General features: G+C 71.5%; 2 protein-coding genes and 1 pseudogene across 2 annotated transcripts; 1 reads left to right on the forward strand and 2 right to left on the reverse strand.

Moving 5' to 3' along the window:
- Positions 1-1,314: 1,314 nt before the first annotated feature.
- Positions 1,315-8,923, forward strand: TMEM143 (transmembrane protein 143). The gene is made up of 9 exons (XM_074929826.1): positions 1,315-1,514; positions 2,710-2,846; positions 2,908-2,938; positions 3,550-3,654; positions 4,652-4,850; positions 5,039-5,169; positions 6,014-6,293; positions 7,663-7,828; positions 8,542-8,923. The coding sequence occupies exons 1-9, from the start codon at positions 1,315-1,317 to the stop codon at positions 8,769-8,771; spliced, it is 1,479 nt and encodes a 492-aa protein (XP_074785927.1). The 3' UTR covers positions 8,772-8,923.
- Positions 6,389-7,567, reverse strand: LOC141972051 (uncharacterized; annotated as a pseudogene).
- Positions 8,924-10,451: 1,528 nt separating the features above from the next.
- EMP3 (epithelial membrane protein 3 (MAM blood group)) lies at positions 10,452-13,466 on the reverse strand. Its single transcript, XM_074930069.1, has 5 exons — positions 13,408-13,466; positions 13,060-13,145; positions 12,245-12,347; positions 11,228-11,368; positions 10,452-10,741 (listed from the first exon to the last, which is right to left on the reverse strand). Exons 2-5 carry the CDS (start codon positions 13,135-13,137, stop codon positions 10,587-10,589), a joined length of 477 nt encoding a protein of 158 aa, XP_074786170.1. The 5' UTR covers positions 13,138-13,145; positions 13,408-13,466; the 3' UTR covers positions 10,452-10,586.
- Between the last annotated feature and the right edge of the window lie 2,001 nt (positions 13,467-15,467).

Genomic DNA, 15,467 nt, shown 5'->3' on the forward strand with positions numbered 1-15,467 from the left:
CCCCACCGCATCCCGCCGCCGCCGCTCCCGGGCACTGGGACACCGGCGCCGGCCACGCCCCCTGGGACAAGCCACGCCCCCTGCCCCGCCCCCGAGCCGGACAGACGGGGGGGGCGGTCGGACACAGACACACACACAGACACACAGACACACACACACACACACACACACACACACCCCCGGGGGGGTCATTGGGATTCAGGACCGGCCGCTACAGACTCCGCCCCCCGGCCCCGCCCCCCGTTATCCCCCCAAACCCCCCAGGGGTGGGGCGGGGCCGGGGGGCAGGAGATTGGGGGGGCAGTTGTGGGGCAGGAGATTGCAGGGTTATGGGGAGGAGGTGGGAAATGGGGGGGCAGTTGGGGGCACATGTGGGGCTGTGGGGCAGGAGATCGGGGTTATGGGGCAGTTGTGGGTCAGGAGATTGGGGTTATGGGGCAGTTGTGGGGCTGAGGGGGCAGTTGTGGGTCAGGAGATTGGGGTTATGGGGCAGTTGTGGGGCAGGAGATTGGGGTTATGGGGCAGTTGTGGGGCAGGAGATTGGGGCTGGGGGGCAGTTGTGGGGCTGGGGGGCAGTTGTGGGGCAGGAGATTGGGGTTATGGGGCAGTTGTGGGGCTGGGGGGCAGTTGTGGGGCAGGAGATTGGGGCTGGGGGGCAGTTGTGGGGCAGGAGATTGGGGTTATGGGGCAGTTGTGGGGCTGGGGGGCAGTTGTGGGGCAGGAGATCGGGGTTATGGGGCAGTTGTGGGGCAGGAGATTGGGGCTGGGGGGCAGTTGTGGGGCTGGGGGGCAGTTGTGGGGCAGGAGATTGGGGTTATGGGGCAGTTGTGGGGCTGGGGGACAGTTGTGGGGCAGGACGCCATAGGGGGGTGTGTGTGTGACTAATTAATTCTTAAGAGCCTGGGGCTCGTTAATTAGCGATCCGGGGCTAATTAAGGGGCATCGTTAATTGCCCCCGGCTGCGGCCGGCAGGTGGCGCCTGCTGGGGCGGGACAAGGGGGATCCGCCATGATGGGACACGAGGATGAGGAGGGAGGGGAAGGGGATGAGGATGAAGGGCAGGGAATGGGAGAGGATGAGGAGGATGAAGATGAAGGAATGAGGATGAGGGATGAAGGGCGAAGGACCAGGGGTGAGGATGAAGATGATGAGGATGAAGGCTGAGGGAGGGGGGACCGGGGGTGAGGATGAAGATGATGAGGATGAAGGCCGAGGGAGGGGGGACCGGGGGTGAGGATGAGGAAGGGGATGAAGATGAAGGGCAGGGAATGGAAGAGGATGAGGAGGATGAGGATGAAGGGCAAGGGATGAGGGATGAAGGGCGAGGGATGGGAGGAAGAGGATGAGGAGGATGAGGATGAAGAAGGGGAAGGGGATGAAGATGAAGGAGAGGGAATGGGAGAGGATGAGGAGGATGAAGATGAAGGAATGAGGATGAGGGATGAAGGGCAAGGGACCAGAAATGAGGATGAAGATGAGGATGAGGATGAAGGCCGAGGGAGGGGGGACCGGGGGTGAGGATGAGGATGAAGGGCAGGGAATGGGAGGAGGAGGATGAGGAGGATGAAGGCCGAGGGGTGGAGGATGATGAGGGGAGGGGATGAAGGCTGGAGGGGAGGGGGTGACGATGAGGAGGATGAAGGACGGGGGGGGGGAGCGATGGGCCCGAACCTTCCCCCCCCCCCCGCCGCCGCCATGACAGAGCCCCGGGGCCGGGGCAAAGGGGGGGCCGCACCCACCCCCGTCCCCCCCCGCCGCCATTGAGGGGTCCCCGGGGCTCACCCGGTGCCGGGGGGGTCCCGGGGGGGTCCGGGGGGGTCCCGGGGGGGTCTCAGGGGTCCGGGGGGGTCCCGGGGGGGTCCCGGGGGTCCCTCAGCCCCGGGGGTCCCGCAGCCGCCCCCCCCTTCCCCTCAGCGCCTCTTTTCCCGCCTTTTTCCCTTCCCGCCCTTTCTGCCGCGGAGGGGGGGGGACGCGATGCGCATGCGCACGGCTGACCACGCCCCTTCCGCGAGGCCCCGCCCCATGTGCGCTGGGGGCGGGGCCTGCGGGCGCGCATGCGCAGTGTCAATGTCAGCGGCGGCGGCAGGTCAGGGACGGGACAAACCCCCCCCCCCCCCCGCACCCCCCCCCGGGCGCCCCCATTTCACCCCCCCGCCCCCCCCAGCCCCCCATAACCCCCCGCGCCCCCCCAGAGCCCCCCCACAGCCCCCAGTGCCCCCCATGTCACCCCCCCAGTGCCCCCCCCATAACCCCCCGCGCCCCCATTTCACCCCCCCGGCCCCCCCCCACACCCCCCCATTGTGCCCCGGCCCCCCCCTTTGACCCCCCCTATTGCACCCCCCATTTCACCCCCCCAGTGCCCCCCCGGCCCCCCCACACCCCCAGTGCCCCCCCATAACCCCCCGCGCCCCCATTTCACCCCCAGACCCCCCCCAGTGCCCCCCCCAGCACCCCTGCACCCCCCAGTGCCCCCCCATGTCACCCCCATTGCCCCCCCAGTGCCCCCCCACACCCCATTTCACCCCCAGACCCCCCCCCCCAGTGCCCCCCCGCCCATTTTCCCCCCTTTCACCCCCCCGCCCCGCCCTGGGGAGGGGCGTGGCCTCGAGGCCCCGCCCCCTCCACGCTCCTCAGGCGTGGCGCGACCCCACCCTTGTGCCACGTGACCGAAGCCCCGCCCCTTCTCTCTCTCTCCCCCCCCCCCCCCAGGATGCTCCGCGTCGGGCGCGCGGTCGTGACGTCACCCCCGCCGCCGCCTTCGCCCGCCGTGACGTCACCGCCGGGGGCTCTGACGTCACTGGCGGCCGCCGTGGTGGCGCGGGCGCGGGGGGCGCGGGGGGGGCGGGGCCAGGCCGAGGCCCCCCCCGGGTGGGAGCGACAGTTCCGGGACAACTTCGTGCCCCTGAGCCCGCGGGAGCTGCGGGGGGAGCTGCTGCGGGTGGGGCGGGGGGGTCACGGGGGTCGGGGGGGGTCACGGGGGGGTCATGGGGGGTCACAGGGGGGTCACGGGGGGGACAGGGAGGGGTCAGGGGGGTCATGGGGGGGACAGGGAGGGGTCGGGGGGGGTCACGGGGGGTCATGGGGCGTCATGGGGGGGACGGGGAGGGGTCGGGGGGGTCATGGGGGGGTCAGGGGGGTCATGGAGGGCTCAGGGGGGGCGAGGGGGGGTCAGGGGGGGACAGGGAGGGGTCGGGGGAGCGCAGGGGATCATGGGGGGACGGGGGGGTCACGGGGGGGTCGGGGGGGTCATGGGAGGGTCACAGGGGGTCATGGAGGGTCATGGGGGGGTCATAGAGGGTGCGGGGGGAACTGGGGGGCTCATGGGGTGTCCCGGGGTGTCATGGGGGGTCACAGGGGGGTCACAGGGGGGTCACAGGGGGGTCATGGGGGTCGCGGGGGGGTCATGGGGGGTTGGGGGGACATTGGGGACCCGTCGGGGTCATCAGGGGACATCGGGGGGCTCATGGCGATGGGGGGTGGGGGGGACACGGGGGGCGCTGGGATATAGGGACCCCCCTGACCCCCCGGTGACCCCCCTGTGACCCCCAGGAGTTCCACCCCTCCGGCCAATCCCGAGCCGATTTCCTGGATTTCGCCGCCCGCCTCGACCAATCGCTGCACCCCCGCTACCACCGGCTGCACCTGCACCTCCAGGTACCCGACACCACGGTCGGGCGCCGTGGGGCGGAGTTCAGGCGCTATGGGGCAGAGTTGGGCGCTATGGGGCAGCGTTCGGGTGCTATGGGGCAGAGTTGGGTGCTATGGGGCAGAATTCGGGCACTGTGGGGCAGAGTTGGGCGCTATGGGGCGGGGTTTGAGCCCTATGGGTCGGGGTTCGGGTGCTATGGGGCAGCGTTTGGGCACTATGGGGCAGCGTTTGGGTGCTATGGGGCAGAGTTGGGCGCTATGGGTCGGGGTTTGGGCGCTATGCGGCAGAGTTGGGTGCTGTGGGGCAGCATTTGGGCACTGTGGGGCAGAGTTGGGTGCTATGGGGCAGCGTTCGGACGCTATGGGGCAGAATGGGGCGCTACGTGTCAGGGTTCGGGTGCTATGGGGCAGAGTTGGGCGCTATGGGGCAGCGTTCGGGCGCTATGGGTCAGCGTTCGGGCGCTATGGGTCAGCGTTCGGGCACTGTGGGGCAGAGTTGGATGCTATGGGGCAGAGTTGGGCGCTATGGGTCAGCGTTCGGGCGCTATGGGTCAGCGTTCAGGCGCTATGGGTCAGCGTTCGGGCGCTGTGGGGCAGAGTTAGACGCTATGGGGCAGAGTTGGGCGCTATGGGTCAGCGTTCGGGCGCTATGGGTCAGCGTTCAGGCGCTATGGGTCAGCGTTCGGGCGCTGTGGGGCAGAGTTAGACGCTATGGGGCAGAGTTGGGCGCTATGGGTCAGCGTTCGGTTGCTATGGGTCAGCATTCGGGCGCTATGGGGCAGAGTTGGGTGCTATGGGTCAGCGTTTGGACGCTATGGGTCAGCGTTCAGGCGCTATGGGTCAGCGTTCGGGCACTGTGGGGCAGAGTTAGACGCTATGGGGCAGAGTTGGGCGCTATGGGTCAGCGTTCAGGTGCTATGGGGCAGCGTTCGGGCGCTGTGGGTCGGGGTTCGGGCGCTGGGGGCGGAGCCGGCCGCCCTGACGCCTCCCCTCCCCCCCGCAGGCCCTGTACGGCCCCATCGACCCCTCCCGGGACTGGGGGGGCGCGGGGGGCCCGCGGGGGGGCGCGGGGGGGGCCCGGCGGGCTCGGCGCGTGGTGGGCCGCGCTGGCCCCGCTCCTGGCCGAGGCCAATTTCCAGCGGGTGCCCGACGCCGCCGTCGCCTTCACCCTCGAGGTTCAGCACCCGCAGGACGAGGCGCAGGTGGGGGAGGGGCGCGGCTGGGGGAGGGGCGCTGGGGGAGGGGCGGGGGGTGCGGCCCCCACGGGAGGAAGGAGGGGGGAGGGGGTTTAGCACCCGCTGATGGGGGTTGGGGGGTGCCCAGAGCTCCCCTCCCCCCACCCCGTGCCCCTCCCCCCCCATAGCCCCTCCCCCCCCGCCCCTCCCCCCAGGTCTCGCTCCGCCCCCACGATTACGACGAGATCCAGTTCTGGGCCCTGGGGCAGCGGGTGGGGCCCCTGCCCCTCCCCCCCCCCGAGGACACGCCCCGGCGCTGGTCCCGCCCCCCCCCGGCCCCACCCAGGCCAGTGGGGGGAGGGGCGTGGGGGGAGGAGGATGGGGGAGGGGTGTGAGTGTGGGGGAGGGGCCATGGGGGAGGGGCGTTGGTGGGGGAGGGGCGACTTGGGGGTCAGGGGGAGGGGCCGTAAGAGGGTGGGGGATGGGATTGAGGGGGGGAAGGGCTGGGGGGGCTGCGGTTTGGGGGTGTCGGGTTTGGGGGTGCAGGGCTCGGGGGGCTCCGTGTTTGGGGGGCTCCGGGTCTGGGGGGCCGGGGGGGGGCCGCGGTTTGGGGGGTGCCGTGATTTGGGGGTTCAGGGCTTGGGGGGGCTCCATGTTTTGGGGGGCACCAGGTTTTGGGGTCCGGGGGGGGGCGGCTGCGGTTTGGGGGTGCAGAGTGCCGGGTTTGGGGGTGCTGGGACTTGGGGGGACTCCAGGTCTGGGGGTCTGGGGGGGGCCGCAGTTTGGGGGGCGCCGGGATTTGGGGTTCAGGGCTCTGGGGGGCTCCATGTTTTGGGGGGCTCCGGGTTTTGGGGTCCGGGGGGGGGGCCGCGGTTTGGGGGTGCAGAGTGCCGGGTTTGGGGGCTCCATGGTTTGGGGGTCCTGGGTTTGGGGGTTCGGGGGGGCGGCTGCGGTTTGGGGGGTGCCGTGATTTGGGGGTTCAGGGCTCGGGGGGGGGCTCCATATTCAGGATTTGGGGTGCAGGGTGCTGGTTTGGGGGCTCCGTGTTTTGGCGGTCTCTGGGTCTGGGGGTCCGGGGGGGGGGGGCGGGCGCAGTTTGGGGGGGCGCCGTGATTTGGGGGTTCCGCTCTCCGTGTCGCCGGTTCCATTTTCGGGGTGTCGTGTCTGTGTGTCTGTGTCCCCCCCCCCAGACGCTACTTCCGCCGCGTGGTGGTGGTGGCGCGGCCGCGGGGGGGCGGCCTGGAGCTGGGGGGGTTCCGGGAGGTGCCCCTGGAGGCGCTGGAGCTGCTGCTGGGGCGGGGGCGCGTGCGGACGCCCCCCCTGGCCCGCGCCCGCCTGCACCTGGGGCTGGCGGCCTGGGGCGCCCTCCTCTTCCTCAACCTGGGCCTGGGGCTCATGGCCGACCTCAAGGTGGGGGCCACCGGCCTCCTGCTCGCCCTCGCCGCCCTCCTCACCTTCCGCGGGGCCAAGGTGGGGGCGCGGGGGGGGTTTGGGGGGGTTTGGGGGGGTTTGGGGGGGTTTGAGGGGACACGGGGGGGGATTGGGGGGGATTGGGGGGATTTGGGGGGGTACGGGGGGTTTGGGGGGGGGTTGGGGGCATATGGGGGGACACGGGGGGGGATTGGGGGGGATTGGGGGGGTTTGAGGGGACACAGGGGGGATTTGGGGGGATTTGGGGGGGTACGGGGGGGTTTGGGGGGGGTTTGGGGGCATACGGGGGGACACAGGGGGGGTTTGGGGGGGTTTGGGGGGACACGGGGCGGTTTGGGGGGGGGTGGGGGCATATTGGGGGCATATGGGGGGACACGGGGGGGGATTTGGGGGGGGTTTAGGGGGGGTTGGGGGCATATGGGGTGACACGGGGGGGGTTGGGGGGGTTTGGGGGAGGTTTGAGGGGACACGGGGGGCTTTGGGGAGAGTTTGGGGGTACAGGGGGGTTGGGGGGGGGGGGTTGGGGGCATATGGGGGACACAGGGGGGGATTGGGGGGGTTTGAGGGGAGTTTGGGGGGGTACAGGGGGGTTTGGGGGGGGGGTTGGGGGCATACGGGGGGACACAGGGGGGGTTTGGGGGGGGTTGGGGGCATATGGGGGGACACGGGGGGGTTTGGGGGGGATTGGGGGGGGTTTAGGGGGGGTTGGGGGCATATGGGGTGACATGGGGGGGGTTGGGGGGGTTTGGGGGGGTTTGAGGGGACACGGGGGGGTTTGGGGGGAGTTTGGGGGGTACGGGGGGGTTTGGGGGGGGGTTGGGGGCATACGGGGGGACACAGGGGGGGTTTGGGGGGTTGGGGGGGTTTGGGGGGGGTTTGGGGGGGTATGAGGGGACACGGGGGGGGATTTGGGGGGGTGCGGGGGGCAATGGGGGGGTTTGGGGAGGGTGTGGGGGGTGTGAGGGGACACAGAGGGGATTTGGGGGGGATTGGGGGGGTTTGGGGGGGCTGGGGGCAGTATGGAGGGACACGGGGGGGATTTGGGGTGGTTTGGGGGGGTACAGGGGGGGTATGGGGGGGGGTTGGGGTGACATGGGGGGGGATTGGGGGGGGTTGGGTGGTTTGGGGGGGCCTGGGGGGGTCTGGGGGGGACACAGGGACAAATGTGGGGGGGGGTTGGGGGCCCTGGAGGGGGTATGAGGGGTTTGGGGGGGGCACAAAGTGCATCGGGGTCCAGGGGGGGTACAGCCGGGTTTGGGGGGGCGGGGGGGGCTATTTCGGGGGGTTCCTCCCTCCGGGCCTCGCGGCGCCATTTTGTGTCCCGGCGAGGCGCGAGGCCGGCGGGCGTGTGTGTCCCCTCCCCCCCGTGTGTCCGTGTGTCCCCCCCCCGCCCCCCCCCGCCCCCCAGGCCTTCTCCCGGCGCCGCGCGGCCGCGGGGCTGGCGCTGGCCCAGGCCCGCTCCCGCCGAGCCACGGCCCAGCACGGGGACCTGGTGGCCGCCCTGACCCGGCGGGCGCAGGACGAGGCCACCAAGGAGGCGCTGCTGGCCCGGAGCTTCCTGCCCCGCTGCGGGGGTGCGGGGAGGGGCGGGGGGGGAGGGGTAAAGGGGGAGGGGTGATGGGGGAGGGGTTATGGGGAGGGGGAGGGGTAAAGGGGGAGGGGCAGGGGGAGGGGTAAAGGGTGAAGGGGGAGGGGTTGTGGGGGGAGGAGGGGCAAAGGGGGAGAGGGAGGGGGGAGGGGCAATGGGGTAAAGGGTGATGGGGGAGGGGCTATGGGGGAGGGGCGATGGGGGAGGGGTGAAGGGTAAGGGGTTGTGGGGGAGGGGTGAAGGGTGATGGGGAAAGGGTTATGGGGGGAGGGGCGGGGGGAGGGGGAGGAGCGGTGGGGGAGGGGTGAAGGGTGAGGGGTGATGGGGGGAGGGACTACGGGGGGAGGGGCAATGGGGGAGGGTCAAAGGATGATGGGGGAGGGGCGGGGGGAGGGTAAAGGATTATGGGGGAGGGGCTATGGGGGAGGGGCTGGGGGAGGGGTTGGGGTGATGGGGAGGGGCTATGGGGTGGGGCAGGGGAGGGGTAAGGGATGGGGGAGGGGCGATGGAGGTAGGGGGAAGCTGGGGAGGGGCAGAGGGGGATGTGGGGGAGGGGCGGGGGGATTTGGGGGGATGGGGGGTGAGGGATGGGGGGCGGGGCGGGATGGGCGGGACATGGCGGGGCTACGGGCGGCTCTGGGGGTGGGGGTGTCCCCGCCCCGCCCCCCGCCCCGCCCCCTGACGCCGCCCCTCCCCCAGGCGCGGGCGCGGGGCTCGAGGCGCGGCTGCAGGCCGAGGTCGAGGCGTGGCTGCGGCGCCGCTTCGGGCTCCCGCTCGCCTTCCCCGCCCGGCGCGCCTGCCAGCGGCTGCGGGAGCTGGGGGGCGCCCCCCTCCTCCCCCCCCCGACACCCCCCGGGACCCCGGCGGGGGCTCCCCCGAACACCCCCGAGGAGCCGGGGGGGCTCAGGGCGGCCCCTCCCCCCCCCTGAGCCGCCCCCGGGGGGGCTGAAAGGGGGGGGGGGGAGGGGCGACCTCCAGACCCTCCCCCGAGCCTGGGGGGGGCCCATCCCCCCCCCCAAAACCCCCCCAGGGGCAATAAAGGGGGTCCCAGCCCCACCCGCACCCCGCTCTGCTTCCGGGGCCCCCCCGGTACCCACAGTGCTCCGGGGCAGCCGCTCGTTCTTCCCGGGGGCGGAGGCGGGGACCCGCCCGATGACGTCACACACACCCCCCCACCTGTGACGTCACACCCCCGGCAGAGGGCGGCGCCTGGCAGCGACGTCACACCCAGAGCAGGGTGACGTCACACCTAGAAGCTGATGTCACACCCGTAAGAGGGTGACGTCACGCCAGAACAGGGTGACGTCACACCTGTAGGAGGGTGATGTCACACCCAGAGCAGGGTGACGTCACAGGGTGACATCACACCCAGAAGAGGCTGATGTCACACCTGTAGCAGGGTGACGTCACACCCGGAGCAAGGTGACATCACGCCCAGAGCAGGGTGACATCATAGGGTGACGTCACACCTGTAGGAGGTGACGTCACGCCCGGAACAGGGTGATGTCACATGGTGACATCACACAGTGACATCACACCCAGAGCAGGGTGACGTCACAGGGTGACGTCACACCAGAAGAAGCTGCTGTCACGCCCGGAGCAGGGTGAGGTCACGCCCTGTCCCCTCCCCGCCCCCTGGAGGCTTTTAACCAATCCCAGGCAAGAGCAGCCACACGTGGGTGGGGCCGCGGCGACGCCGCTTGTTCCCGACAGCAACGGCACCGGCGGGCAGCGAACCCCCGCGGCCCGACCAGGGAAACGGCCAATCCCCGCCCGGGATCCGCCCCCCGGGATCCGCCCCCCGGGATCCGCCCCCCCGGGGTCGTCCCGCCCCCCTGCCCCGCTGCCTCGCGCCCGGCGCTGGGGGGGCGGGGCTGGGCGGGGCCTGCGGGCGCCGGGGGTTGGGTGGGTGGGGGGCGGGGTTTGTGGGGGATGGTGGGAGCGTCCGGCGTGGGGGCGGGGCGTGGGGGCGGGGCGGGGTGACGCGGCCACGGGGAGAGTCCAGCGAGTCCCGACACGCCCGGCACGGGGTGACGTCAAGCTGAGGTCACGCCCCCTCCCCCTGGTGACGTCATCGCCTCACGGCTGGGCCGGGCGGGGGTCGCGGTGATGTCACGCCTGTGCGGCGATGACGTCAGCCAGGGGCGGGGCCAGGGCTGGGCGCCGGGTTGTCATTGGCCGCACTGGTCGTGTTGATGACGTCACTGTCCAAAGTTGATGCCGCTGATGACGTCATTGGCCACGTTGAAGCCTTTAGTGATGTCATTGGCCGCGTTGAGGCTGTTGATGACGTCATTGGCCGCCCTGGCCCTGGCCAGCATGTCATTGGCCACGCCGATGCCATTGATGACGTCATTGGCTCCTGGTGATGTCACTGGCCACACTGGCCCTCCTCATGACGTCATGGGCCACGTCGATGTCACTGGTGATGTCATTGGCCGTGTTGGTGCTGTTGATGACGTCACCGGACACCCTGGCCCTGGCCAGCACGTCATTGGCCGCACCGATGCCGCTGATGACGTCATTGGCCCTGTTGGTGCCGTTGGCGATGTCATTGGCCACGCTGCCCCAATTCATGACGTCACCGGCCCCGTTGATGCCGTCCGTGATGTCATCGGCCGCGTCGACGCCGTCGGTGACGCCGGGGGGCGGGGTGGGGAGGGGGATGGGCGTTGCTGTCGGCCTCCTCGTCGCCCCCACCCCATTGGACGGGGCGAGCCGGGGGGGCGGGGCCGGGGGCGGGGTCACTCCCTCTTGCGCAGGTGGATGTAGGTGACGCCGCTGGCCAGGGCCAGGGGGACGCAGAGCCAGGCCAGGACGAAGCAGTGGCCAAAATGGCCGCCGGGGGGGCGGCCCCCCCACGCCGCGTACAGCCCCGCCCCCACCAGCACCGCCAGCCCTGCGGGTCACGTGTCCGTCAGGAGGGGGGGGGGGAAGGGGGGGGACACCCCGGTGTTTAGGGGGGGCCCTGGGGATTGGGGGGGGACACACCCCCCCCAGTTTGGGAGGGGGACACCCAGGATTTCACGGGGGGGGTTCACAGAGGTTTGGGGGAGTCCCGGGAGTTTGGGGGGTCCGGGGGGGTTGGGGGGGGGGCAGGATTTGGGGACACACACCCACCCCCCCTGGTTTGTGGGTGTGGCCCCAGTTTGGGGGGGGGGAATTCTGGGGGTGGGGGGGGGGTGTGCCGGGATTTGGGGGGAAACCCAGTGTTTGGGGGGGGCCCTGGGGGGGGGGGGGCGCACACCCTGGTTTGGGGGGAGGGCACCAGGATTTGGGGGGGTGTCTGGGGGGTGGGGGGTGTCTGTGGGGGTTTGGGGGGGTCCCCGGGGGTTTGGGGGGTCTCTGGGGGGTGGGGGGTCCCCCCGTTTCGGGGGTCACGGACCTGCGAGGATCTGGGCCCCCCCCGAGGCGGAGAAGAGCCGCCCCCGGGGCCCCGCGTGCAGCTGCCACAGGAAGAGGGCGAAGGCGGCGCCCGAGAGCAGCAGCGCCCCCAGCAGGAGCCCCTGCACCGCCCGCAGCTGGGCTGGGGGCAGGGGCAGGGGCAGGGGTCAGGGGTCAGGGGGCAGGACACACCCTTGGCCACAGACCCACAGCACGGTGACACACCCCCAGTGCCCCACACCCCCTGCCCCACATATGTCCCCCCTGCCCCACACATCCCCCTGCCCCACACATCCCCCTGCCCCACAGATGTCCCCCCTGCCCCACAGATGTCCCCTCCTGCCCCACACATCCCCCTGCCCCACAGATGTCCCCTCCTGCCCCACACATCCACCCTGCCCCACAGATGTCTACTCCTGCCCCACACATCCCCCTGCCCCACAGATGTCCCCCCTGCCCCACACATCCCCCTGCCCCACACATCCCCCTGCCCCACAGATGTCCCCCCTGCCCCACACATCCCCCTGCCCCACACATCCCCCTGCCCCACAGATGTCCCCTCCTGCCCACACATCCCCCCTGCCCCACAGATGTCTACTCCTGCCCCACACATCCCCCCTGCCCCACAGATGTCCCCTCCTGCCCCACACATCCCCCTGCCCCACAGATGTCCCCCCTGCCCCACACATCCCCCTGCCCCACACATCCCCCTGCCCCACAGATGTCCCCTCCTGCCCACACATCCCCCCTGCCCCACAGATGTCTACTCCTGCCCCACACATCCCCCCTGCCCCACAGATGTCCCCTCCTGCCCCACACATCCCCCTGCCCCACAGATGTCCCCCCTGCCCCACAGATGTCCTCTCCTGCCCCACACATCCCCCTGCCCCACAGATGTCCCCTCCTGCCCACACATCCCCCTGCCCCACAGATGTCCCCCCTGCCCCACACATCCCCCTGCCCCACACATCCCCCTGCCCCACAGATGTCCCCCCTGCCCCCGACCCCGGCGGCTCACGGCTGTCGGCGACGCTGGCGCAGGCCCAGCTGCGGGTGCTGTTCTGGAACACGCAGTCGTACCAGAGGTTCAGCGCCCCCGCGTCCGGCAGCACCCACCAGCCCTGGGGGCACACGTGTGGGGCGGGGATGTGTGGGGCAGGGGGGAGATGTGGGGCAGGGGGAGATGTGTGGGGCAGGGGGGAGTTGTGTGGAGCAGGGGGAGATGTGTGGGGCAGGGGGTGAGAAGATTTGTGGGGCAGGGGGAGATGCGGGGCAGGGGGGAGAAAATGTGTGGGGCAGGGAGATGTGTGGGGTGGGGGGGGTGTGTGGGGCGGGGAGGGATGTGAGGGGCGGAGGGATGTGTGGGGCAGGGGAAGATGTGGGACGGGGCGGAGAAAATGTGTGGGGCAGGGGGGATGTGTGGGGCGAGGGGATGTGTGGGGTAGGAGGGGGATGTATGGGGCAGGGAGACACGTGTGGGGCAGAGGTGGACACATGTGGGGCAGGGAGGGCTGGGGGGGGCACGGAGGTGACGTGTGGGGCGGGGCGGAGGGAGAAATGTGGGTCCCAGACGCCTGGATCCTCAGGTGTGGGGTGATCTGTGGGTCTCAGCTCTCCAAGTCCAACCGCTATGGGGCCAAGCCCCCCAAGTCCCATTGCTGTGGGGCCCAACCCACCAAGTCCCGCGCTATGGGGCTGAGCCCCCCAAGTCCCACGCTATGGGTCCCAGCCCCCCAAGTCCCGTTGCTACGGGGCCCAGCCTCCCAAGTCCCATCGCTATGGGGCCGAGCCCCCCAAGTCCCGCGCTATGGGTCCCAGCCCCCCAAGTCCGACCTTGTCCAGGGTGGCGACGAAGAGGAGGACGAGGACGAGGACGTGGAGGGCGGAGACGGCGAAGAGCAGGAAACTCATGGCGGGAGCTGGGGGGGGAGGGGGGCAGCGGGACCCTCGCGGCTGCCCCACGGCTGCCCCACAGCCCCTCCCCCACCCGGCCCCTCCCGCCCAACCCCCACCCCGATGATTTCCAGATGTGCCGGAGGGGGGAACCCGGGAGGGAGGGGGAGGGGTGTGTGTGGGGGGATCCCCCTGCCCCTCCCCCACTGCCACCCCTCCCCCCACCCCCCACTCCCCTCCCCCACCCCCCAGACCCTCCCCTCCCCCCGTCGCCCCCTCCCCCCTCACCCCACGGCCGCTCCACTCCGACCGTTACAGACCGGGAAGGGGACTCAGGCCACGCCCCATCCCACGGCCACGCCCCCTCCCGTGGCCACGCCCCCTCCCTGTGGGGCTCAGACCACGCCCTCTCCCCTAATGCTGCCTCCTGATTGGCCGAGAGCCCGGAATCCACCGGCTCCCGCCTCCCATTGGTCCCTGCCCCGCCCGTAGGGGAGCAGATCCCCGCCCTGATTGGCTGAGGGCGGGGGCAGCCCCTGATTGGCCGGTTGCTTCGGGAGCTCCTGGCCCCGCTGCTCTCCCATTGGACGGGAGGGCGGGTGAAGCGCGGCCTCTGATTGGCTGCCAGCGGTTGGGGGGGATGGGTGGGTGGGTGGAAATCTACTCCCACTGTTCTCTGATTGGTCCAAACCTGCCGGGATCTGGCTCCCCAGGGCCACGCCCCCCGCCCTCTGATTGGCTGATCCCCGGGGTGCTGGGGGAGGGGCCGATGAGGCTCCGCGTGGTTGGGGGGCACTTGGGGGGCAGAAGGAGGTTGGGGGGCAGTTGTGGGGACACTTGGGGGGCACTTTGGAGGCAATTGGGGGGCACTTGGGGGGGCAGTTGTGGGGCAGGGGGACGCTTGAGGGTCATTTGGTGGGGCTGGGGGGCAGAGCGGGGCACTTGTGGGGCAGTTGTAGGGCTGGGGGGCACTTGGGGGACAGAGGGAGTTTGGGGGGCAGTTGTGGGGCAGTTGTGGGTCGGTGGGAGCCACTTGTGGGTCTGGGGGGCCCCGGGGGGGCCAGTTGTGGGTCCGGGGGGGGCAGTTGTGGGTCCGGGGGTGCAGCTGTGGGTCCGGGGGGCGCAGTTGTGGGTTGGGGGTGGGAGTTGTGGGTCCAGGGGGGCAGCTGTGGGTCTGGGGGGGCAGTTGTGGGCCCGGGGGGGGCAGTTGTGGGTCGGGGGGGGGAGTTGTGGCTCGGGGGGCAGTTGTGGGTCCGGGAGGGGCAGTTGTGGGTCCGGGGGGGCAGCTGTGGGTCTGGGGGGGCAGTTGTGGGCCCGGGGGGGGCAGTTGTGGGTCGGGGGGGGGAGTTGTGGCTCGGGGGGGCAGTTGTAGGTCCGGGGGGGGCAGTTGTGTGTCGGGGGGGCCGTTGTGGGTCCGGGGGGGCAGTTGTGGGTCCGGGGGGGCCGTTCCGGGGCTGCGCGAGGCCCCGCCCCCCGCCCCTCCCCCGCCCGTTGCCAACAACAAACGGCGGCGGCCGGAGGTACCGGGGGGGGATGGGGGCGGATTTGGGGGGCCGGGGGGGGCCGGGGGGCAGAGGGGGGTCTATGGGGGGCAGAACTGGGGGGTCTGTGGGGCTGGGGGGGGCTCTATGGGGCAGGGGGGGGCTGTGGGGCAGAACTGGGGGTTCGATCTGTGGGGCGGGGGGGCTCTATGGGGCAGAACTGGGAGGGTTGTGGGGCGGGGGGGGCCATTTGTGGGGCCGGGGGGGGTCTATGGGGCAGCTTGGGGGGGTCCATGGGGCGGGGGGGGGCTCTCTGTGGGGCAGTTTGGGGGGGGTCTATAGGGCTGGGGGGGCTCTATGGGGCAGAACTGGGGGGTCTGTGGGGCGGGGGGGTCTCTATGGGGCAGGTTGGGGGGTCTATGGGGCGGGGGGGGCCGCTCTGTGGGGCTGGGGGAGGCTCTATGGGGCAGGGGGGGGGAATTTGTGGGGCAGAACTCGGGGTTCGTGGGGCGGGGGGGGCATTTGTGGGGCAGTTTGGGGGGTCTATAGGGCTGGGGGGGCTCTATGGGGCAGAACTGGGGGATCTGTGGGGCGGGGGGGCTCCATGGGGCAGGTTGGGGGGTCTATGGGGCAGGGGGGGTCCCTGTGGGGCAGGGGGGGGCGTTGGGGGGGTCTCTATGGGGCAGAACTTGGGGGTCCGGGGGGGGGGAGGTGGGGGGCGGATCTATGGGGCAGGTTTGGGGGGGGTGGGGGGAGGGGTGGGGGGACCCCCCCGAGGTACCAGCCCCTCCCCCCCCCCCACAGATGGGGGAGGGGCCCCGGCGCGGGGGGCGGGACCTGGAGGATCAACTGCAGCGGGGTGAGGGG

This window comes from Athene noctua, chromosome 31, assembly GCF_965140245.1.
Source record: "Athene noctua chromosome 31, bAthNoc1.hap1.1, whole genome shotgun sequence".
In the NCBI taxonomy this organism is placed as follows: domain Eukaryota; kingdom Metazoa; phylum Chordata; class Aves; order Strigiformes; family Strigidae; genus Athene; species Athene noctua.